General features: G+C 36.8%; 1 protein-coding gene across 4 annotated transcripts in view; it reads right to left on the reverse strand.

Moving 5' to 3' along the window:
• atp8a1 (ATPase phospholipid transporting 8A1) overlaps positions 1–26981 on the reverse strand; it is a 129541-nt gene that overhangs the window by 92846 nt on the left and 9714 nt on the right. For all 4 annotated transcript variants that reach the window (XM_081382036.1, XM_081382037.1, XM_081382034.1 and 1 more), the window contains exons 2-4: positions 10698–10812; positions 4568–4667; positions 2540–2638 (exon numbers count right to left, since the gene is read on the reverse strand). In XM_081382036.1, the coding sequence (XP_081238162.1) occupies positions 2540–2638; positions 4568–4667; positions 10698–10812 (314 nt within the window). The remainder of the gene's footprint in view (positions 1–2539; positions 2639–4567; positions 4668–10697; positions 10813–26981) is intronic.

A 26981-nucleotide genomic window follows, 5' to 3' on the forward strand; every position in this document is an offset into this window, starting at 1 on the left:
ATGCTGCGTTAATTGCGTTAACAGCGCTAATTTGTTTATTTAATATAAAATCGCAGCATTTTGCATCATATAATCATGTAGGCTTGACATCGCGATTGCAATATGATTAATCGTGCAGCACTATTTAGAACTTGATGCATAAAATAACTAAATAGCAGAAATGTAAAATAACTCAAACTGAAAAACAAATGAATAAAAACTACAGAAAAAAAACTAAACTAAATCTTTAAAATTCGAATAAAAACAAATGATTAAAATAAAAACGAATTCAATATTAATAAAAATATAACAGCATCTCAGTACTCAATACTAAAATAACACTGAGCAACAGAGTTTTTTTTTCACTTAACAGATATATATATATCTGTTAAGTGAAAAAAAAAAAAAAAAAAAACTGTTGCTAATAATAAAAAAAATCATTGCAGGCTGCAATTAAAAAGACTATCTCTCCCACCTTTTTCCTTTCCCATTATCCCTTCTTGCATCTCTCTCAAATTTATATTATATTAAAAGGATATGAAATGTGACAGACAGCCTCATTCATATTACTGGAGAGCTTAATGAGCAGCCCATGTCACATGACCTTCCCTCAGACTCTGCAGGAGGAAGAAAGAAGTTCTCAGGTCTCACATCCCATTCATCATCCAGATCAGCTCTGGTGCAGTGTTGGATAACTCATTCTTTCGCTTTCTCACACTCTCCTCAGTTTCCATCTCCCCTACTCTTTCCTTTACCACAACAGAGCAGAGATCAGGCTCTGTGGAGGGAATCGATGATTTAATTATGCATCTAATCTAACTGATGGCTTGTCTGCAGTGAACATAAGAGCAAGAGGAAGGAAAACGTAAGAGTAAAACAAGGCCCCAAAGGGAAGAGGAGACAGCAGTTTGGGTTTGTGGTAAGATGCAGCACCAAATCCCAGCTGGATTAGCGGAGTACGGTGGGGTGCAGCTGATAAGCAGGCCAACGGTGTGGAGAGCACTGGTGCGTCACCTCTTTGTTAGACTCCGTCTTTGTTAGAGATGCCGGATTATGACGAGTTAAGGATTATAGCAGAGCCTGCTGGCTTCTTTTGACACTCACATAAAAAGACACAGTAAGAAAGTACCAAACAAAAAGTGTGACTTTAAACTAAACTACACAACTGTTAAGAGTAATCTACATTTTTTTTTTTATAAATGAATACTTTTAGTCAGCAAAGATGCATTCAAATTTATCAAAAGTAACAGAAATCTTTTGTCGATGACACGTCTTTACTATTTCAATAAATTGTTGTTCTTTTGAAATGTTTATTAAGCACCAAATCAGTAAATTAGAATGATATTAGAATGAATGGTTGCTGAAAATTCAACTGTCATTACAGGAATAATTCAAAACAGATGGAAATACAACAAAGTTAAATTTACAACAAAAGTTATTTTAAATTGTCATTAAATTTCACAATATTATGGATTTTACTGTATTTTTGTTAAAATATATCCAGCCTTGGTGAGCATAAGAGATTTCTTAAAAAATAAAAACTTAAAAGGTTGAGTGAATGACAATTTAAATTTTCTGGTGAACTATTCATTTAAATACCAAAACAAGCCATTAAAGTCTGAAAGAAAAGCTAGCACTCGGAGTAACAATAGAAGCCATTTTCTCGCCTTATGGGACACCTCTAAAATACAAGAGCTTGTTTTTACTTGAAGGGGGGGAAAAAGCAAAGGTCATCTGACCATTCACAGCAGAGCGGTACATGACAGCAGAATGGTGAATTTATTAAATGACCTTCACTTCCAGAGCTAGTCTTGACCTCTCAGATTTGAATAACACATCAGAGACTCATATAAAATGCTGAGCTGGTTATTCTGACCACAGCATCCAACGTGATGTGATCGGATGGCTGTCCAGAGGGGACCGGGAGAGCAGGCTCTGATTTCAGGGTCACAGCACTATGGTGGATCCACTTGGGCTGGTGGTTTTATCTCTGTATTCACTCCTCTATGTGAATTTCTATGTAAAGAGGTCTTGGAATTAATTTACATGAGACGATTGTTCAGGTCAGGAAAAAAAGAAAAGCTTATTGACTGGGAAGTGTTTCAGCTAAAGGGAGTGAGATCCATTCTGCTGTGTACGTGATCACCAGAGAGTGAGATTGAAATATCAGGAAGAGTAAAGGAGGTAAACCTGAACAAAGTCTAAAAACTGACTCAGATAATATAACAGCTGTGAGGGCAAAGGAGAATAAAATCTACAGCAATCAGAGCACAGTTCTCTTTCATTAATCACTCATTAACAATCATCCCAACTGCAAACAACAAAAAAAGGTGGGTGATAATAAGAACAAACAGTATTTGTATTTCTGCTCAATTTCGCTGTTAGTGCTGCATGACAGACTACTGATTTGTTCTCCAGCACGATTTAAGATAATTCAAAGAGCATCTTGAGCTTCATTGGACGCAAGAACATCTGACCATCTGTATAAAAGAGTTCACATGTATTTCTGCAATTTATTCAGCAAGTTTGTGTAACATCAAAAATGTTTTAATGCTCTCACCAGGTCTTCTATAATCTCCTTCACTGCTGCCACCACCAGGATGAAGAGTAATGGCACCAGTGTTGTCCATCGCCCTGTCGGTGACACATCAGGGATTTGCTGCGGAGAAAAAAATAAAATGGCGACATGAATTACTGTCTTTAATCCCTCCCTCCACAAGATCAAAATCAAAACATGGACATTCAAACACATGATATACAAACCCTGTCACCTACATGAATACAAATACAAATTAATTAAAGCCTTGCAGAGACTTCAGGAGAAACACTCAGGGGTTTTGATAAACTGCTCTTGTTTTGTTCTCCAGGAATCATAACACAGCCTGAGGGTCTACATCCTGGTGGAGTGTGTATTTATCACCGGGAGGTCAAGAAAGCAACCTGGAATGGCAATAACCATCAGAAAGTCAGCAGCAGTGACTCTGATGGATGTTCAGAAGTCGGCATGTGACATATCTGTCTACCGTGCTGAAGAGATCAGCTTAGACCAGCATGAATTTCCAGACTGGTCCAGGCTGGTTAGGTGCCGGTCAGGCAGTTGGATAGGGCCCACAAGCTTATATATAATTCATACCACAAGAACTTGATTAAACTTCTACAATTTCTCTCCTGATTTTGGCAAAACTCACAGAGTTTACATATCAAAAAGCTGAACATCTTTGGAAAGTGTCCCTATCAGATAAAGTGTCAGAGCTGTGACAGGTTCAGTAAGAGGCCAAGAATGCAGAGATATACAATAGGAAACCCGAAACGGAATCCTTTTAACCTGATGCCAACACACTTTCCCTTCTGCATTACGTTTCACTTAAACAGGAGAGTACGCTCAAACCAAACCACAGTGGCGTAGAAAACTAGAACAGTCGATCATCATGGAACCTTGGTGTCAGTATCAAAATGTCTCATTGATTATGATGGCATTTCCAAAAGCAGGAGTGTGATGGAAGTGAGCAGTTTTGATGAAACCGCATCAATAAACATCAGATGGTCACCTTGGCCCCCTTATTGCCACAACACACCCATCCCTGCTGTTTTTCTCGTTCACAGTACGCCTGTTCATTCAAGGTCACTGCATTGACAGAGGCGTAATGAAGATACACCGAACCTGCGCTTCGAAGCCACCTGACTCTCTCTGTTTTACTCTCCTTTCTCTCAGTTTCTCTTCTTTCGTTATCTCGCTTTTCCCCCAGGTCATCGATTCAGCTACCTTAAAAACAGAGGCATTAATTTAATGTGCATCCACAGGGTCACGTCGGGTTGTTCGGTGGTGGATTCGTGGTCCATTCAGCCTCTAAAAGAACAGCACGTTTATAGCACTCTGGAGCATTCGGTGACTGCACCGTCTGGTAATTGCACAGATGCTGAGGCAGTGGAGCCAAAATTTGTTAAAGTTTCAAAAGAAATAAATACAGTACAAGTCAAGTCAAGTCAAGTATATTTGTATAGCGCTTTTCACAATACAGATTGCATCAAAGCAGCTTCACAGTATTAAATTAAAATAATACAACAAGGTTTGTTTCTAGTGAAATTTATTGATTGATCAAATTAAATTAAATATTTCCAAAATATCCCCACTACCATTCAGAAGTTTGGGGTCGGTTTGTTGTTTTTAATGTCTATTATGCTCTTTAAGGCTGCAAGGCTCTCCAAGTACTTTTTTTCAGGATTCCAGGAGAATAGAAAGTTAAACATTTATTGGAAATAGAAACTATAAATGTCTTTCACTTTTGATCAATTGATCTGAAACTATTTCGAATGCAACCGACCTTGTGTTGCTAGTAACGTTGGTGTTCACGTGTGTAATATAAAGCACTATAACACTAAGGTTTTCACACTTGGTTTGACTGTCTGTCTGATTGATTGATCCGAGCCAGGGATCGATTTCACCCTGCTCTTTTATCAGTCCTATATACTTAAGAGACCCAGTATCTGATCACAGAGGGTCTATCTGCGACCGTGAGAGCTGACAGTCCTAATCTCTCCGTCTTGTCATCAGTACTCCTGCCCTGAAGGATTGACATTGCAGTCTTACCTGCAGAAGTGCGATGAAGAGGAAGAAGGAGTTGGCTGCTCTTCTGAACTGAGAGTACAGGAACCGAGGCAGGAACGTAAGAACGTTGTACTTCGCAGTGCTGTATGAGAGAAAGAAAAGACCACAGGAAATGAGAAAGGTGGGTACATTCCAACAATGACCACAATATAAAACCACCTGACATCATCTGCAGACTGGGCTGACATTATTTATCATCTATTTAGATCTCACGTTTTCAGTTTTAGTTGGTCACCATTACACCAAAATAGTGATATTGGTTTCACTTCATGAATCAAACTTTCTCCCCATAGCCAAACCCAGTTTTCAGTGCATCCAAAGACACGCACAAACACACAGTGAGCGATGGAGAGAGGCAGTTAATGACCATAAAGAACAGCTAAGTTGTAAGGCTGTAAAGAGCTCTGAGTTTGAGTGAACTATGGTGGGAGCTTGCCAGAGCCTCCATCTCTGTCGACTGATTTACACACACATTAGGCCCAAGGCAGCGAATCCACTTTAGACTGAGATAAACATCCCAGTCTGAACCCTGACACCTGCCTCTTTATCCACCCACTTTCCAAAAGAACGATCCACTAAGAAACACTCATTCAACACTCAACACTCACTCAGAATATTGGTATTTAAATTTATTCACCAATGATTCATATAACAAAATATAATATAAAAACATAATAAAATACAATACAATACAATATTCACAGAATACCAAAGAATCAGATTAATATTATTACTTTTTTTATTAATGAATGATTCATATATATAAAATATAATATAAACTAATTTAGAATATAAACTAATATACAATAAATTGAAATATTGTAAACTATAAAATAAAAAAATACAATAAAATATTATCAGCCACCAAGACACTTTAGTCACTAGAAAATTAGCATTTCATTTTATTAATAAACAGATCATAAAATATAATATTAAATATTAAAACATAAAATACAATTTCACAATAGCACAAAAGTCATTCATTTAAAACAGAATATTACTTTTTTTAATTCACTCATATAATAAAATAAAATAATAATAATAATAATAATAATAATAATAATATTATAAAATACAGTATTATCAGCCCACCAAAATATAGTTATTTTTATTTTAATTAATGACTCACAATTACATATAATTATGTAATATAGAATACAATACAATACTGAGACAGTCTGTGAAGTGTGAACGTCCTTAAAGTGGAAACTGATCTGTGTCCTCTCACTGACTCTACGTTTCACTGATCCGGTCTTCACAGAGATCCTTATCAGTCTACGCCACACGGCACACCGCACACCGCCCAGCAATTAGCAGCACTGTACGAGATGGAAAGTTCTGTCAGGGGCCTGTCGTTCTTGCTTTTCTCTTGGCTAGCTTTCAGCTTTTGAACAGTGTAGCTACGTGCGTCAGGTGGCTAGGAGTAGCTAGTGGCTGCTTTTACTGTTCCTCAGATAAAGAAACACATTTCCATGTTGCTGGGTAACTCAAATTCATGGAGGAGAGCAAGAGTGAAGAGTAAGATCTCCATCTGTCCTCATATTCAAACAAGCACACAGAAATAAAAAATAAAAATCCAACGCACCTAGGTGAGAAATTAAGAAACGACATAAGACAAAATCACCAGCAATATTTGGCTGTCAGCAACAGTACCACCCATACGTTTTGGACCCATTCACTTTTATAGTTGCTAGGGTTTTTGTCACTATTGAAAAATCATAAATTAATCATTTTCAATTAGTATATGAAGTTCTTCAGAACCTTTCAAAAAATGTTTACTGACAGTGGCTACTAATACAAAGTTGAAATACAATTATGAATATTTTGGTGGATGTCAATCTCAACATGACATACCAGCAAATAGCTTTCTCACAAAGGAGCAGAGAGAGAGAGAGATGACCTGCGTCTCTCCTCTCATTTCCTCTACACGACCCCAGAAACCAGATCTAGGTCTGCTTCTAGACCTCAGCCGGCTGCTTAGCCCACACGCTCAGCTCGTTTAGCACTACTTGGCGTCATCATGCTTTTAAACAAACATGTATCGCACAAGAGGGCTTCGGGACGCTGGCTCATCAGGCAGTCACTGGGGTGACTAGTGTAACCGCTCGTCAAAATGCACCTAAGGGTTTAACCACGTGATGTTAATCATTTTAATTGCGGCTTTGTTGGCGGTGGTGTATTTGCTAACGCATCAACTTGCCGTTTTGTCTAAGGCACACAGTGTGAGGAGCAAATGTGTTTTTTTGTATAGTTAATATGTTAATAATGTGTTTGTTTGAGGTGTACATTTGTGCAATTTAATATAACTTGGCATGTGCGCTATATTCCAAACACCAGAAGGTTGTGTTTGTTTAGGTAAAGCATATGTTAATATTTTGTTTCAAGTAAAATTCTTTGTGATCCCTCTCCTCCTTTTAGACTGGTTTGCAAGTCTTGATTGCACAGGCCTACAGCAATGCTATGAATAGCTGCTTTGATAGTAAAGGTGCACTTAGGAATAACAACTTGAACTTCACCAACACTTCACATCAGCCACACAATGGAATATGTATATAAAGGCTTAATCTAACGCAAACAGCTCTCAAAGCAGTCCATGGCATAGTACATTTAACTCATTTATTTCAAAAGAGCAGTGTGTAGGCACTATTTATCATTCATCACACAAAGTCAGGCCACTTGTTACAGCCAATGTTGGTGACCTGTTTTTGCAGCTTAATGTCACAACCATAAGCACATGAACATACAACACTAGAACAGTTCTGGAAGTAAAAATCCCATTCATAATTAGCTAGCTATTAAATGTATTGTTCAATCATAATATAGTGATGTTTCCTGATCAGACAAAAACGACTAGATAATTAAAAAAAGTTTAGGGTCAGTAGAATTGTGTACTAGAATTGTTTTTGAAAGAAACATCTTATGTTCACCAAGGCTGCATTTATTTAATTAAAAAATAGAGTAAAATCAGTAATATTCTGAAATATCATTACAATTTAAAACTACAATTTTCTATTTTAATATATTTTAAAACGGTATTTATTCCTGTGATGACAAAGCTGAATTTTCAGCATCATTACTCCAGTCTTCAGTGTCACATGATCATTCAGAAATCATTCTAATATACCGATTTGGTGCTCAAGAAACATTTCTTATTAACGCAGTTTAATAAGGTTGTGTGGTTTAATATTTTTGTAGAAACTGTGATACATTTTTTTTTCCCCGTTAGATGACATCTTATGATAATATATATGCCGTCATTGCGTCGTTTTTTCATTCTGCGTACTGTGAGCTTTTTACATTTTTTTGATTCTGATTTTGATTTGAGAGGCCACAGATTTTGTGCTCACACCAAAAGTGCCCACACAAAATCTGCGGGAATGAGTACAATTATGCGCAATATGCACACTTTCAATTGAATGCACCTCTGCTGAAAAAGATCATTTCAAAAGAAAAAAGAAAAATCTTACTGCCCCCAAATTTATGAACGGTAGTGAGTCTTTAGGAGGAGTAAATAATTAATTCCAAGCACACAATCTGTAACCATCTTTTCTTTCCCCCTATGTTTAAAAACATTTTTACATTGAAATGTTGTAATAATTTCCCATTCATTTTTAAGCTGTGTGACTTGGTTCAAGGCTCTTTATTGAAATTTTTAAACGCCTAAGGAGAAAAATTTCAATGGAAAAAAAAAAATACTTCCAGAAGTAAGGCCACCGTGAGAGTAGGTGGTCACCATTACGGTTGGTAACCATAACAAATATCAAGTTTCAAGGTTAGCCAATCATAAAGGAGGTAATTTATACATTGACCCCTTTTGCTATACTATTTAGATTTCTGAGTCATGGAGGAAAATGTTCACGCAAAGCGAAATATTTTTAATGCAAGAAACTTTCAAATTAAAATTAAAAAGGCTAAAAAAAAATAATAATAAAAAAGCCTTTTAAATTGCTGACATCTAGTTTCACTGAAGGAACACAACATGCATTTGTATTATACTATATTAAAGGATAGGCCTACTGTTTCTAGGCAAACAAATGCACCAGGAAATGAAAATAATATCTTGACCCTTGCGTGTGATCTTTCTAAATGAACAATGATTACAAGCAAAATGTGACAAAAGCCCATTACAACTAAAAACTGTTTTCTTTCCATTTAGCTTACGTCGTAAAACACACACACATAAGCAAGCATGACTTCCCAGTCGCCATTCTAATGCTGCAGGAATGCAAACATTAACCTGGTCTGACAGTGGAGCTGAACGTTTAAAGCTACTGTTTTATCCACTGTACAAGGGACAGCCCTCTATATATAGAAAAGCTAAAAGTACTGATAAACAGTCCAGACATGAGACAGCAAAACTCAGAGTTGTTATTCACTTCAATAATCAGACTACAGCATTAATAATGAGTGCCGTAATGATCACTAGATGCAGATGGAACGATCAAATATATGCTTTTGGGTTTCAATGCTGAAAATCTACAGGGTGACATCTCATCTGAATGATTGCGCTCTCACTGCAGGAAAAACCAAGCAACAACTTATCTGAATGTTACTGGGACAGAGCATCTTAAACCAATTCACATTAGATTCAAAACAAACCATTTGCTTAAAATTAGGGCTGGGTACCCAACTCTGTACTTTTAATGGCACCAACCGAATTACGTCAGTACTACCAAGTACCGATTCACATTAAATCAATCTGTGCCAAATTTCAGTACCTGAGAATGCATCTGGGCGCAAGAGTCCTACGAATCCTGCAAGTTCTGCGTGTCTCTGTGTGAATGAGAGGCAGAGACGCACGGTTTCATTTACCCCCCACCCCCACACACACAACGCTTGCGGTGTTTTTCAGCCTCCGCAGTCTCATTATATGAGAACATGAATGCATTTACAGAGCCACTTTGAGAGTCATAATAATAAATTATCAAATTTATGTTGTAATTTTAACAGTATGAAGCTCAGTTGTGCCGCATGTTGTTTGACATATAAAAGATCAGTTAAATTAATGTTTTATGTCTTCATTTGATTACTTGAAAATTCACAATACAGAATTTGTGGAAAACAAAATTCTTACTAAAATGGTTGTTTTTATTAATATTAAGGCATCACAGACAATGACAGACATTGACCAAGGCAGCTCTGGCATAATGTCAATAACACTTCTACAAATGAGCTTAGTTGACTGGTGAAACATGGTTTCTTTATAGTTATTGAGGTAAACATGCCTAAATGACATGCCTCAATTCTTCTCAAAATCAGTTCATTTCATTGACACAAGCTGAACTTTTGTGGGCGAGTAAATAAATCACACGATTGTGGTGAACTATCTCTTTAACGTATTCAGCATGTGATTCAGCAGAAATCATATTTTAACCACAGTACCTTCTCCTACCTCCTCTCTGTCTGTCATACATCACCTTACCAATCACTATGAGTACATAATGTAACTTGGACATCGTGAGCCGTTGTGGCGGCTGGAAAATGGCAACACTTCCTCTTTTGTCAAATACAACTCACTAATTTTAATGTGGTACTATATTCGTACAGTTCATTCCCGCTCAGTCTTCAAAATCTTTTTCAAAATCTTCTTGATCCATTCATCCGTGGCAGTACAGTCTGTTCAAGAGCCTTATTAAACTTTCTTTTTTTCCTGACATTAAATATGAGCTTTGTTGTGAAATCTACTGAGATGCATTGCTGCCTACATATTTTTGTGGAATCTGTGATACATTTTTTTCTTTGATGAATAGAACATTCAAAAGAACAGCCTTTTGTAACAATATAAATGTAAGAACAGTTTGTAACAAATGTCTTTACTGTCAATTTTTATCAATTTAATGGATCCTTGCTCAATAAAAAGTATTTATTTCATGATAATGAGCACCACAAACAACTACTAGGTAAAATAATTTATTTAATACACTTAACCATATTTTAATCACTACATATTTTAATCACTACATTTTAGTATTGAATAAAATACGTTTTTGTAATCAACACTCTCTTCATCCACCACCTAGAAATGTTAACCCTGTGTTCACCATGACGGCCTGTTCAACCCTTTATGAAGAAAGAGTAACACTCAGAAGCACAGGTGTGAGTGTGGCTTTACCTGACACGATTATTGCAGAACTTGGTAAACTGGGGCTGATTGAGGAATATTAATCTGGAATCTTCCTGGTCTGCTAGAGAAGTCTTCTCTGAAGTGTCTTCGGTCTTTTCATAACCTGAGACAAAGAAAAGAGGAAAAGATAAGAGGAATAAAGTCAAATTCAAAATAAACGATGCAATAAAAGAGCATTAGGCTATAATGAAATATCAGCTTTTGTTTTATAAAAGCAATGGCTATTTATGCTATGAAATCTCCCAGAGAGTGAAAACAAATCACCTTTAACAAGATTACATTAAAGATTATGTCTTTATCAAGTGTCAGACTCAGAGAAGCTTAAGACTTGACCTATAACCTCTAGCTGAAGCCATTGTGCAGTATGTAGAATAGCTTAGCTGCCGACATAAATGGTCATAAAAAAATAATTTAATTAAAAAAAAAATTAAATACATTTATAAAAAAAAAAGAATAATACACATTTTTATAAATAAACAATTTTTAATATTACTAAATCTACCTGGATATCTGAATTGAGTGATTCTAGTGACCATGATAAACACACATTTATTTGTTTAAGTCATTATCAGGGCTGGTGACAGCCAGTGGAAAAATAAATGTGTGATATTACAGGCACACTGAGCCCAAGGGAACAGATGAATGAAAGAAGGGCAGCTCAAATTGATTCGCCTGCAGGCACAGGCGCACGCACACACACGCGTGCACGCAATACTGGTGGCTCAGTCTATTACAGGCCACACTTTAACTGGCTTAAGAGAACACAATCTGTGGCTAATTTGGAGTATGGAAAAAAAACTTGTGGTATCCTTGCAACATACAAACCTATAACTTTACAAGAAACTTGTTTTTGATTCATCTGATGAAAAAAATAATAAAAAATAATCAACCATCCACAATTTGGAAAATGACTTAAAAAAAAAAAAAGCTGGCAAACATCAAAATCCATAGTTCCATATACATCAACATAAATCAAATTAAACCAAAAACCAATAGTTCAAATGAAGAAAAAAACTCTTGTTATATTTACTTGCCCATTCCAAACACGTAAGCAGCTATTTATAATATAATAATAATAATAATAATAATAATAATAATAATCATCATCATCAAAGTTTCCTGACATTGTGATAAATGTTAACACAACAGCATACGAGTTTGTAAAATAAGGGTGAGTAAATAAAAGCAGTATTTTCCATTTATGGGTGAACTACTCCTGTGCAAAAACAGTCAAAGCAAAAGCAACACGACAGAATCACCCTTATACTCTTTGTTTTATGAGAACAATTTGAACAAGGTGCATTGAGTAAAACAGTCATTATCTTCAATGGAGGGTGTGTAAAGTCTAAACATGACTCTGTATCATCAATGGAGTGTGTAAAGTCTAAACATGACAATGCAACAAGAGTTTTATTCAAGACAAATTTCACCTAAACGGTCTAATAGCTTAAGAGTATTAACACTACACTCCCTTAAAAAAGTTTTCCCTTCAAAGTGCTATTTTACCAGTTCAATGTATTTGACACGACACGACTGAAGCTGTAAGACTGAATGCTTTGCATACTGAACATGTCTGTGGCATCCTAAATAAAGAGGTCAAAGCTAAAAACATTTGAAGGAGTGAGTGTGTGCGTGTGAGAGTGTGAGAGAGTGTGAGAGAGTGAGAGAGAGAGTGAGAGAGAGAGAGAGAGAGAGAGAGAGAGAGAGAGAGAGAGAGAGAGCAAAAAAGTGAAAATGAAACTAAGACGTAGACACTAAAGAGGTTAAAATAACTATGCTGAAAGTGACAGCCTATATACAGTGAGGAAGTGAGACGTATAAGTTTAGCTGACGCTGTATGTGTGATTGTGAGTGGGTTTACTTAGCTATAGCTACTTTGGAGAGGAAACTGGTGTCAGAGGTTAGCAACATTTGACAAAACATCCCCATGTGTCCAAAGGGTACATTTTAAATTATTTAAATTAAGTAAATAACATTTTGGTTTTATTCTAGCAAAGCTTTGCTACTAGCTTTGCCAAAAATATTGTATTTTAGGAAGTAGGTAATACACTGTTCTCCACTGTTTTGGGAAATGGATGAATGTCCGATAGAAAGTGAAATTGCTGTGCAATGCGGATTTGGACACCTGAGATATACAAATATCTTATAACATTTCCCTTGTCACAGTTAAGGTTGGTTAAGCTTTATCTAGCAATATATGTTTGGCTCGGTTGATTATAATCAACTGCCTGACTTAAATCAAGCTTCATTTTGTTGAACAACTATTGATCCCAAGTCTATGCGGTTTTCAGTTGATGCATGAACAAAACTTTACCAAAAATTATTTATAGAGTGCCTGCCATCCAATAAATTGCAATAACTTTTGTGCTTTGTAATTTTCGATATGAAATAAATCTCATCTTTCAAATTCTATACATTTTATCACTAAATTCAAACATCTGATCATCTCTTCCTCTTTACTACTACTAGTTATCGTAGGTTGAAAGATAAAACCGCTTAAACAGACCCAGATTACAGAGCTCTCATTAACCAGCGGTACATACATATCTCACTCTTTAACTGTATATGATGGAATGTATTAGATGAAATTAAATTGTATTGTTAAAAAAAATGTATTGTATAATTTTATATATGGATCATATAATACAATTAATGCAAACTACTTAAATATAATTATAGTCATGTTAGGATGAAATTTAACTCAACATGATTATAAGGCCATACAGAGCAAGTGCTTTTGAGTACATGTGGTTTCAGTTCATATTTTATCGTAAATTTATGTTTTATTACACAATTTTTGGTGAATTGTGATTTGCTCTTAAAATCGTTCGTATGTACATTTCACGCACAAATTTGTATGTACACACGCTTAGTGAATGAGACACAATGTTTGTAAACAAATTTGCCACATTAACCTCATTCTGTCCATAGCTTGTTGCCAGCTAGACACTACATTACTCAGAGTATTTTGAAAAATATACGTGTATGCACTATATTACATAGGGTTGGGCATCGACACAAATTTCACATTGATTTAGATTTTGATTCACATTCTAATCTCTATTCAGTTTAATCAATTAATTTGGATATATATCAGGTATAGTACAATAAAAAATAATGCTGTAAAACTACACCAAACCCTGTCAGTTGGTACATTACTATAATATTAACAGTAAAGGTTTCTATCCAACTCGTTTTATTCGAGTTATTATTGTAATTATTATTATAATCTAACATAAACAGCAATTGAATGTGTTGGACTATTGCTAGCTTCAACCTTTAATATTAATAAGAATAAGATCTAGCTTGACTTCATCTAATACCACACAATGGCCTTCTCAGTGAAACAACTCTCCATGTGTAAACACAACAGCCCCATTCATGACAGTGCCCAATAAATAATTAATAATTGCGCTGATAAATAATGCAGATGGCACACAGTAAATTGGTTACACTCAACTTAGGATCACTGTTGTGCCATCAGGATATGCTTTCAGTACCACCCTTCACTTTTGACCTCTTGGCCTCAATTAAAAACAAATACGCCCATGATGGTTCACCATCTCAGTCAAGCCATGTTATAGCACAGCAACTGTCCTGAATCTGACACCGGCAAGTCATTGAGGTTTATAAACTCTGTTGATCAACCTACATGGACTTTACAGGTCTGTGGACAGAGAACAACATCATGAATGCACTGTTTGTTTTTCAACAGCTGGAGGAGTGAAATACTGAGCACATGTTCCTCATCTGAAAGGAATTTAATGAATTTAAGGAGTTAACCTCCATTCCCTTTATAGGCAAAACATTGCTCTGTTTGTTTGAGTATCCTCCTGTCACATCAATATTATCTCAACCAATGGTGTGATTTTGGGGCAGGAATCACAGAACTATCCGTTTTCCGACCAATGGAAGACAGCGGAGTGTACAGGAAACCTGTTTAAAAACAGTCATTATTTTTGCAATTTCATGTTGCTGACGCAAGTGGTGCACAAAATACTTCACATTCATTTAAAACAAACTGGCCTCTACTGGTTTCAAAGATTATGCGATATGTTGTATTTTCTAAACTCTAACTACACAACATGTAAGCGAACACATAAAAAGAGACATATCACAAAACAAACAGGCTTTTCAGGAAAAAAAAAAAGAAAAAAAAAAAGTTTCCAACAAAATCGTCATGGTGGTTTGAATTCTCCACTAGTTAGCTGTTCTGAAAATTAAGTTCATGTGGGCTGTCATGTGGGAATCAAATATGATTCATTGTACAGCCATGATTTTGATTTATCCATCCAAAATTTGCCAAACTCTGTGACATTCTATATTATACAGAACATTTAATTTTGACTGGATTCCACGATTTGGTCCGTGTTTTCTAGTCACAGAAATCATTAGGCTCTTCATGTTAACTGTAATTTGAAGAGAGCTCCTCATTGAATACATAGCACAAAATATTTTACATACATAAAAATATAAAACACAGCAGTTAGTACTTTAGTATCGTTCTAAACTGCTGCAAGCCATTTTCTAGTTGTATCATTGTGCGAATGTGCGCTAGTATAAGTACTGAACTAGTATGTTGACTATAACATTAAGATTCATTCAAAAACAATGAATTCGTTCATTTTAGGGGGTCCTTGTTTGGGCATCAAAGTTTGAAAATTCCTGGAATCAGTATTTATTGACAGTCAATTCGATTTGAATTCAGTCTGCTTTATTTGATTAGAGTTTTTGGAATACTTTCAATTATAAACTGCTTGTAGTTTTGGTAAGCTACAGCTTTCCCAACCTTAATATCACAGCACTGTCAATAACCTGTAAAATTTGGGTCACTGTCGGTCCGAGCTCCAAACTATAAACAGCAGCGATTGATCAGATCACCCGCGCCACCCCCATGGCTGCACAGACAATAAGGGCGGCAGACGGCAACGAAATGAAAGCACAACCACAACAAACCACGACTGTGTCATGCAGACTCCTAGAGGGGAGCTTTTGGGGGTTATTGCACACATTTACTCTGTTTATTAGAGACATGTAAGACTCAAATGATACAAAAACACTCATCCACATGCTTTTGCACATTGTTCTGCGTTGTGAGTCAACTGATACGTTCATGATCACATTCTGTCATCTAGCCAGCCGTGACGATAAATAAAAATAACACAGATAGTAAGCGAACGAGAGAAAAAACAGACGTGAATCATTAATCTGAAAGTCATGATTCACAATATGCAAGATGACATGTGCTGAGGGCAGCAGCTGAGGGGGGAGGCTGTAGTGATCAAGGCCAAGGGTTTTCAATTAAGCACAAGTACTTAAGGGATTATAAACACGAGTTAAAAAAAACCAAAACTGTTTGCTCTTTAGGGCTGAAAGAGTCCGGATCAAACAGGAGGGATTTCCCTGCTGAGATGCAGGGTGCTCTCTGTAGGCGTAGTACAGTGGCCAGTGGAGCGGAACGGATGGAGAGCGGAGGAGATACATGACATACAGCGGCAGAGAGGAAAACGTGAAAACAGGAATTCCGGATGGCACGGACACACGTGGGCTATGAGTCAGGGGTCTAGCGGGTGACCAAAGGCTCTGATCTCAATGCTCTCTCACATTTGGAGGTTGAGGTTTCAGAGTGCAAAGAAAGTGAGGAGGGACTCGGCCCAAGTCTAAGGCAATGTGAGAAGATGCTCATTTTGGTTAAATTGATTACTAAAGGGCCAGTTCACAGAAAATAAATAAAAAAATATTTAAAAAAATATATAATAATAATAATAATAATACAAATTATAAATTTTCTTTTTATTTATATTATATATATATATACACGTTCTTTATTCATGGCCACACAAAATAATAATAATAAATAAAATAATAATAATAAATTGTATATATATATTTTTTTATTTACTATTATTATGTTTTTGTGTGTGGCCATGAATAAAGAACGTTCTCAACTCATTTCGTAGCCACATTTTTAAAAGTAATTTCCTTGTTTTAGATAAACAGTGGCCAAGTTTGCTTAAAGCGCTCTTTTTTTGTGTTTAAATCGTAGCCAACTTGTAATTCATTCCCTCCTTTTAATGGAGATCAATGAAAATAAAGACAAACTAAAAAGTTGTAGGAATGACTTCATAATTCATAGCCATGATATCTTGTTTTTTCCTCATCCTGTACGTCATGTGTGGGGCTCTGTACACAATAAATGACCATGGTTTATAATTAATCATTTAAAAAGACGCAAACTCACATATACTTTTTGAATCATTCTGATGAATCCTGTCCTGACTGAACCCTTGAATCTGTCAGAGCGGTTACTGATTCAACATCTGACAAAACAAACCACCACATTATTAGCCATCATTACCAATTAGGGATGGGCATTTCAAGCAAAGATAATATTCGATGATTGCTGGGAATTATTCAATTATTATTCAAAAAAAAAAAAAAAAAAAAAAAAAAAAAAATCGCACCCCTCCCCCACATGCTCATCGGTAAAACGGTGTTTGCTCAAATCTTGTTCCGAAATTTCTCTGTATTGTAGCCATTAAAGAAAACACATTAGTTTCATATTTGTGTTTAAAAAATATAATGTTATTTTTTTATTTATGTCATCCATGTTGATTATATGAAAAGTGAACAGTATGAGTAAGACAGGATCATAAGATGCGCAATATATCGGGAGACATATGGAGTGGGTCAGACATGATTCTGACCACTTCATTAAGTTTTGTTTTGTAGAAAGCCTTTCTTTAAAGTGAATTTCGTTTCGTTTAAATTGTATCTTAATTTTAATCAATGTTTCATCAACCAAATTTTGTATTTTATAAATAAGAAGCAATTATAGCAGACAATATAATAAGGACGTGGGGTCGGCGCAATCAGATGCATTGAAGCTCCTCCAGCTCCCTGGAGATCCTCAATGAACCGAAACTCAGCGTATAGGCTACTAGTACTTACCTCACAGACATGAGAAACAATTAAAAACAAAACAATTAAAAACGGAAAGAAACAGACTACTCTCTGCTTATGTAGGCTAATCCGTGTGAAATGTACATTTCTCTCTATAGGCGATTAGGCGCATTCACTACCTACTGCGAAGATGGTGAGTTAGCATCGTCAACTTCATCTTTGCAGCCGATACTGACACAGAAAAAACATGTGTTTATTAATAAACAATTAAAATGTCTCCTTGCTATATTTGACAAATTTATAATCATTACTTTTGCCAGTTCCTTGTGACAGCTGTTAGGAGCGTTATTGGCAGTGTCACCCTCTGGTTACACGAACGCTTCACCACTGCATCAGCACCGAAAAAAATTTTTTTTTAGACAATAATCGCACAACCTAGGCTATTTGATATTCTATAATTAAATCAACTAATCGAATATTCGAAAATCGTGACTCACCCCTTTTACCAATCAAACATTTTTGTAAAAATGTTGACGATAATTGTGTTTTTCATGATCAATCTGTTTTGTTTGTTTTTTTAGCCTAACTGAAGCTGAAATAATACTGCCATATTGCTGCCAAAGTACCCACACCTAGTGGAGACTTTAATTATCATATTACGCAAACGCATCATCCAGTTATCGCAGTGGTACAGTTCAATAAGGAAACGACTGTCCTGCATCTTGATTACCAAATCTGAAAATGGAAATTTGATAAGAAGCTTTCAAAGGCTTGTTGCCTGCAAGTTTGTGCGCTCCAAGAATTGAGTGACAACGCACTGGAAAAAGGGATTAAACGGGAAACGCATCTGCTTACGTTGATGTCCCAGCACAACTCAGTGTGCCAAAGGTTCTTCAGAGCCAAAGATTGACATCCGTTGAGACGGAGATAGGTCTTGACAGCACTAGCCAGTGTTGTCAGTGTTAACTGAAACTACAGCTCATTTTCATGAATTTAAATAAAGCCGAAATAACAAATTAGATGAAAAAATTAAATAAAAAAAAACTTAGAAATCCTTAAAATGGCTGAAGTACTAAAATTACTAAAAATAAACTAAAAATAAATTAAAGCTTAACAGAAATATTAGAAAAAAAAAACAGATCAAAATTACTAAAAAACAAATGAAAACTGAAAATATTAAAAATCTAATAGTATTTAATAAATACTAGTATAGAAATAATACTAAAACAACACTAGCGGAAGCACACGTAGTCCCCAGTGGGACTAAACATGACCAAGAGGAAGCTCCATGTTAAAACAGGAAAGGGCTGGTAAGGTGGCTGGGTAATTAAAACCACAACAAGCAAAAACAGCATCAAGAGAAGCTTTACGAGCATGGAAATAGCCCAGTTGTTATGTAATGGGACCCTTTCTTCCATCCTCTCACCAACTTATTCCAGGACTGAAATATATTTTCTATCATGTCTATCATAAGCTAATAGACATCATATGAAAGTACCCCCTAAATTACCATATCAAAATTCATGTTATTAGGCTATACCATTTCACTTCTTGTATTCCCCAATTCCTGTGACACTATATTTTTGGTCTCTCTCAGCTATAGATGAAGGTTACTAAAAATAGTCCTCTTTACCTCCCCCCTCAATGTTTTGATCAACAAGCCACCACACGATCTATGCCGGGCCATCGCGGGTGAGTTACGCAACAGCCCACCCAATGACCGCACAGGATGAGAGGCTTATTGGATTCCCCGAGGCTCAGGAGGAACCTTCCAATAGCACAGGCTTATATAGGTAGCCCAGCTGGAGCCTGAACTTCATCTGGCGTGATACCGGTGCTAATCCTGCTAGTGCTCTAGAAGTGCTGGTTATATGAGGCCTGACTGGCCGCTAAACTGCAGCAGATGCTAGCTCCAACAGTGCTAATGTAATCCAACCATGGGAATGAAACGGGACCAAATGATACACACTGTTGCTATTTAGGCTACAACTAATGGACACCATGACGACAATAGCAGCAAACATTAAAATGGCTAGTATAAATTTCACAGGCATTTTAACAGGTGTCCTCTGAATCTGCATGCGAGTCTTAAGGGCTTCCCCTGTTTTACCATCTATTCTTGTTGAGGTGAGATGTAAATAAGCCGCGGGGTGCTGCAAGGGGCGAGAATTAGGTCCAATCATTTTAGTAAAACTGTACACCTTAATCACCACCCTTGTTTGCGTAGGCACAAAACTGAAAACGAATGCAGTGCAGAGGAAATGTATAAGCTGGAAATTTTTGTCATCTCTTGGCTCAGGCAGAGAGGCCGGGGTCAAGACTCAACCTGAACATGAGCAGAGACAGCTGGCCCAGCAAATACGACAGCAGGAACTGGAGGTGAGACGAAGGGCACAACAACGGCATGCTGAGGGCAAGTGCCCTTCTTTACTGTGAATAAATGGTGACCAAATGAACCCATATCATGGGACATAACATGGGACATAACAGCAAAAAAAGATACTAAAAGAGCACTTAGCTCTCTTTTCACTATAGCTTGACAAGCTATTGCTAGTTAAAATGCAATGACTTGAAAAAGTTTCTACAGCACAACTAAGAAATAGTACAATTGGGTGTAACATCCCCTTAAATTACAATTATCATCATCAATTATAAGATTATATAAAATATATGGCACAAAAACTTTTAGGATCATAAAATTGTAACATTTAGAATAAAATAAGTACATTTATACTAAACAGAACTACAAAAAACCTAAATAGCTATAAATCTTGCTCCAAAAATGAACACCACACTGTTCATAAAGGTGCCTATAAATGAATCAGCAAATCTACTTTTTGAGCAAAACTCTGGGGTCTGTATTCATTTTTTTTGTTGTGGTTTGTTTGTTTGTTTTTAAAGAAATTAATACTTCTATTCTGCAATACCTTCTTACATTGATCAGTAAATACATTTACATTGTTGCAAAAGATTTCTATTTTAAATGTTCTTTTGAACTTTCTATTCATTAAAGAATCGTGAAAAAAGTCTGCATGGTTTCTACAAAAATGTTAATCAGCCCATTGGTTTGCAAAATTAATAAGAAATGTTTCAGCATTATTATTTTAAAATATATTAAAATAAAAAACAAAAAAATTTGATAAATTAATGTTCAAAAATACACTAAACACTTTAAATGGTAGTGTAATTAAAATGAACAAACCATTAATACAAACCAGTTCTCTAAAGCGTTTGCAAAAATCCATCCACTCAAATGAACCAGTAAATGAAACCGTAAGCAAAATTCCATGAAACACATTTTAAACATTGCTGACACACAATCGTAAGTTGCACGTGAGTGGCATCTTGTTTTTAGAAATAAAAGTTTTTGCCTTTTTAATTCAAGTTTGAGCAAAAATCTTTTGGCAAACCAAACAAATATTAAATCCAAAATGGATGTTTGAGCTAGAATTACGTGCTGGTTCAGTCATCACACTGGAACTGGAAGGTCATGTCAACCACACTGCATTGTTGTATATTCAGTGTTGTCATCTGGCTATTCACACAAACAGAAAATGTGCATATTTTGCCAAGTACATACTATTTCTTGTTGGTATTCCAAGTGTAATGCCATTTTAACCATTCCGGGTTCATTTTACTAACTTTAATTTGATGGACAACAAGGTTACTTGTCAAAAGAAATATGGACATCAGGGTTTTTTAATAAAGGATCAGGGTGAATTTACAGAGGATTCTTCAACATCTTTGCCTGGAAATCCAACAACATAGTGAGTCTGCAGATTAAGAGGGCTTCCCATTTGATCCAATGTGCTACCACATTAAGGACAAAATCTTGTATAATTAATGACTGCAGTAGGAGCTGGGAGAAAGGAGGGTCTTAAGCTCAGAGTGAGGAGACAGTGACTGATGCCGTGACTGTATTTCACACCCCTACTGAGTAACAAACTGGAGAATGCAGTAAAGAACAATGTCATGGAGACACCACTAAAATTAACCTAAATAAGCCAAAACTCAGTGCAGCAGATATTAGAACAACCAGGAAGTCCTCCTCTTGCTCAAGAGAATGCGGTGACTTCAATGGTGCAAGAAATCAGTGCAAGAGGGCATTATAGTAGAGCATCAGCTTGGTTAGCCGTGAAGCTGCTTGTACAATACAATGTACTGCTTAAGTAGTACAATACAAAACAACAACACTGGCAAGTTGGGGAAAAAAAAAAAAGTCTGTATCTGTGTATTATTAATACTGCACCAAAATCATAATGGAGCAGAATCAAAATCATTTTGTTGAAAGTGAAACCCTTACTCAGTTCCAGGAGGAGATTCCTGATAAAGTAATCTTGTATTTCACAGTGCAGAGTGGCTTTCATTGTATTCTGCTCCTTCCATTTCACATCTCTTTTCCTCTAGAGACAGTGACGTTCAGGCTCAGTGTCTGACATACATTTCTCTATGTGATCTTCTCGTAGTATTCCCTCGTCGGCGCACTGTCTCCCTCTGCACTAATTTCATTAACTGGCAGGCTAGTCACGCCTCAGCTAAACAGATGCCAACAAACAGTCAGCCAGACACAAGAACAAGCTCCAGATCAGCCTCCTGATACCTCTTACTCTCACCATTTTACAGAATTTCCTTGCTTTCCAAATCACCCTCTCCCGCTCACCAGATGCATTTTGACCTTGATGTTCTCTCTTACTATATTTTTAGTCTTTTTCTAGTTATTTTCCATTAATAGTAGGGGTGTAGTTTGTAGACAAAACTGACAGTTCGGTACATATACCTCGGTTTTGACATCCCGATTCGGTTCAGTACAGCGGGGGTGGGGGGGGTGGTGGTTTGGGGGGGGGGGTTGATTGGGACTAAACAAAATTGCTTTTTTTATTAAACAGAGGTTTACTGAACAAATTGTGTCTCTCTTTAAATTAATTTGGTTATAACTAAAAGTTTCTTATGGATAAAAAAAAAAGTATCTCTGCTAATGCTGTAAACAATATAGGGAGCCCTTATTTGCACAATACTATAAATATTTAAGGTTAACAACAGAGCCCAAACTATTAGCCTAAATTCAGTTGCTATATATTTTTTTAGATATAATAAATCCACACTCAAATAACAAATTGTATACAAACATGTAAACTGCACATATCTGCACATTTTCATGACAGATATTTTAAACATACATTAAATAATCAAGACATAACTAACAGGTTAAGTAAAATAGAATGAATATATAGGCTAATATTGCATATATTTAGTGAAAGAGTTCATTTCTCTAGCTGACTAACAAGCTGTGGACACTGAATGACTTGCCTGAGGTAAATGTAATGCTACGTGGGATATTGTTTACAAGCTGTTTTACTGATGTCTTTCCGCTGTTGAAACACTGATTGAGCCATTGCACGAGATATAACACGTTTCAGTTAGTTGTTCGCGGAAACGAATACGTGTACCGTTTCACCCCTAATTAATATTTAATCAAATGTCAAGGAATAACAATTAGTTTTGTGACATAAGGTAAAGTGAGGTTGCCCAACAATGGGCTAGGGCTGGGCAGCAGGGGGCGGGGGGTGCTCGGTACGCCATGAGAGTATTGCAATACGTACCGTGGGTGGTGTATCGCGTTTTTTCAGTTCAGTTTGAATATCGTTACACCCCTAATTAATAGAAATTATTATTGCTAAAGAATTATATCTCAATATTTTTCAGCATTTTGTCAAGATTTAATTAATGTACCTGATGTACATAAATATCATACATGCACGACTTGCTCTTCATTTAAACAAAAAATGAGCTGTTCAAAGAATAAAAACAGAACTGACAAATTCAAACAGCATTTTTCATCCAGATACTATGAAAACACTTGATGATAACCATGATGGCACTCTCAAACTCATGAGTTGCAACATAGAAAGGATAATGAAATGAATCTACTTTAGGAAAATGAATGTCCAAATAAAAGTTCAATTTAATCCAGTCACAATATTTGCATATTATCATGTATATTATTCAATATATCATCCATCCCCTACATCAGCCAACAGGTCTGCTTTGGAGGTCACAGGCAGCCTATGGTTGCCAATGCCATGAATATAAGAAGGAATGAGAACAGGTGTGCCGACAGAGTCACCTCTCTCTGAAAGAAAGGAAGGAGAAATAACAGGAGAAAGAGAGAGAGAGAGAGAGAGAGATGACAAACTGTGAGAGACAAAGAGAGTAATAGCAAGTGAAAAAGGAAGCCAATGGGGAGGAAAAGAAAGAGAGTGAGTTAAAAGAGAGCGCAAGAGGGAAGTGTCACCAGAGGGGAAGCCTCCGGGGGCAGGATCAATGGTGGCAGGAGCTGTAATGAGGTTGGAGGGAGGCCAGATTTCAGGATTATTGCTTGTGTCAGCCAACAGACAGCCAGCCAGAACAATGGCACAGGGGTCACGCAATCCAGAGGGGTGCCCGCTGGAGGAAGAGGGGCACAGAGTCCCTATTCTTGACTTGGCACTCTCTGATATGGCCTGAAAGACTATTTGTGTGTGTTAAGAGACTGGCCAAATGCAGTGAGAAAGAAAGATAGCAAAAGGGAGACAAAATGTGTGTCATTCTTCCTTTTGGCACACAGAGACATTTCTCTCCGAAAAAAGAGACATTATGTTGATAGCATCACTTCCTGACGGCAATGCCTTATTTTGACATTCTGTCATGAATGATTTCAAAACTCTTAGATATTGGCACACGTTTGCCACATGACAACGTTACTGAAAACCATCATTTGTATTTGATATAAGGATGAATATATAAAAAGTAAAAAAAAAAAAAAAAAAAAAAAAATTGGCTATGGTCTAATATTAGGATTTTATTTATTTATCAGCATCAGACAATTGATATTGGATTTATAATTACGTATGCTCGTTTCCCCTATTTTTACATTTAAAGTTACCATTGCTATCAACTAATGCTCACTTAAAGGACAAGTTCGGTATTTTACACTTAAAGCCCTGTTTACAGATCGTTTCTGATGAAATAGAACGGTTGAGATAAAAATGTGGACACATGCTGCTGTCCCGAGAATTTTAGGTTTATTTCGCATCTTTTGCAGCGATTTTTTTGTGAGCATATCATTGAACACCCCTGACCACTCGGTGAGTTTCACGTCTTTGTAAACGAAAGTTTAATGCGTTTTATGAAGGATTGTTCCAGTGCCCATAGGCTGCCATTGTGTAGGTGGGGGGGAAAGCGAAATAAACCTAAAATTCTCTGGACAGCAGCATGTGTCCATATTTTAATCTTAACCGTTCTATTTCATCAGAAACGATCTGTAAACAGGGCTTTAAGTGTAAAATACCGAACTTGTCCTTTAAAGTTAAAACAGGCAAACATAGATCCATTAGAGTGTAAGTTTCTCGTGCAGACCTATGGCACATGTGCTGACCAACATCATCCTCAAATAACATTTAGAGAAAGCAGCCAATTAAAATGAAATAAGTCAAAATTCACAATGCGTCTTCCATATAGTTTCTGGCCTCTCTTCTGATTTCGCAGCTTTGTTTCTGTGTGTCTGTTGAGAGTGGGTTTGACTTTTGAAGGATTACAGAGGCGCGGCTGTCAACACCAGTGATATTAAATGGATGCAGTGGCATTATGACAGAAACAACAGAGAATGCCATTACCATACATGACCTGTTTGGAGCTCTAATCACTCAAGGCACATGAAAAAAAAAGACATATCCTGGCAGGCCGGACAGCTGACAGTGGGGCGAGGCGTCATCTGTTGAATTGAATGACACAAGGCCATGTCTGATCCTGAACATTAAAACCAACACGAGAGAGAAACAGAGAGGAGAGAGGAGAAAACAGCAAATCCATGGCTTGATGTTGGTAGTTCAGTGCAAGACGGCATGTATTGATTAAGTCCTCAAGGGTGATGGGCTGAAATCGCTGCTTTCTATCACTGAAGTCTCCGAGACTTTTGTAACAGGCTGTGAAATTGGGCTACTAGATCAAAAATATACCCAGAACACCTGCATTGAAGGGTTTTTTCCTAGTAAAGAACTACGTCTATGATTACTGTAATCTGACACCTCAGACCTCCATGATGACTAGCTTATTTCAGTGTTATTCCGCTGCAAAATCTTCACATGATCAGTAATATCACGACATTCACTTCATCCACTTACACACCTAAAAAAATCACTGAGACATGGCGACCGGCAGCGCTGCTAATGCAGTGGCTCTGAATCCACTTGTTGACAAGAAAGGAGGAAAGAGCCACATATGGAAATACTTTCGATTAGGCGAACAGCGCACCTCTGTTCATGGTTGCATAACAACGACAGACGCCACGGGAGAGCAAGCGCTTGTGGAAAGGAGAAAGCGGTACAAACTGAAAATTGGTACTGAGAACTGTAGATTTTCACTGGTATTGGTACCGAATACTGAAATGTTGGTAGTTATAGTTTGGTACTATTAGGTAGTTATAAATAGGCTAATCACAAACAGACCTTTTCTACTTTTAAGGCATTAAACATGCTGTAGGCTACATTCTCTTATCACTAAAGAGTAGAGTATCCTTTCTATGAAAAGCCCAGAAAAATTAAGCGCTCACAGATTGGGTGTGGCCTTTGCCATAAAGATAAAATTTTCAATAAATTGTAAATCGGGGTGCCCAATCCTGCTCCTGGCGATCGACTGTCCTGCACAGTTCGGGTGTTTCTCAATATGCGTTCTTCAGCGATCTTGCGTCCTTGTGTTCTCGTTTTACGTCATCATAACCGTCGAAGTTCAGACCCAATTCTCAAGAACGCAAGTACAGAGGACGCATGAAAGAACCCGGATGTGTTCTTGATACCGAGGATGCATCGAATGCAGACTTGAGCTAGTACTCGCCTGGTGTCCCAGAATTCACACCTGCCTTTAATTTTCAAGTGATCCTGACGTGCTCTGAAGACCTTAATTGGTTGCTTCAGGTGTGTTTGATTAGGGTTGGAGAGGAACTGTGCAGGACAGTCGATCGCCAGGAGCAGGATTGGGCACCCCTGTTGTAAATAATCTTTTTCTGGGTTGTGCCATTTAATTTTTCCCCTATCAATTTCTACCTTATAGCTGAAAATTAACACAAAAGAAAAACCGGTGTAAAATTACAAAATGAAGGATTCTGTTTGTGACCAGTTCAAAGTACGTGCTGCAATAATCATGCCTTGAATCTGTTGATGATATGTCATATTTGTATGTCTCAAAATGTCCATTTCTATCCACAAAACTTGCCAGAAGTCATGGTTTAAGGTCTTATTTAAAAAAAAAAATTCTTCTGGAGGTGCATGCCCCTGGACCCCCCCACGCGCAGTTTGGTTACAACCTCCGGCACATAACAGTACCGCTGCTGGAAAA

The sequence above is a fragment of the Scardinius erythrophthalmus genome, assembly GCF_964197995.2.
Source record: "Scardinius erythrophthalmus genome assembly, chromosome: 13".
Classification (NCBI taxonomy): domain Eukaryota; kingdom Metazoa; phylum Chordata; class Actinopteri; order Cypriniformes; family Leuciscidae; genus Scardinius; species Scardinius erythrophthalmus.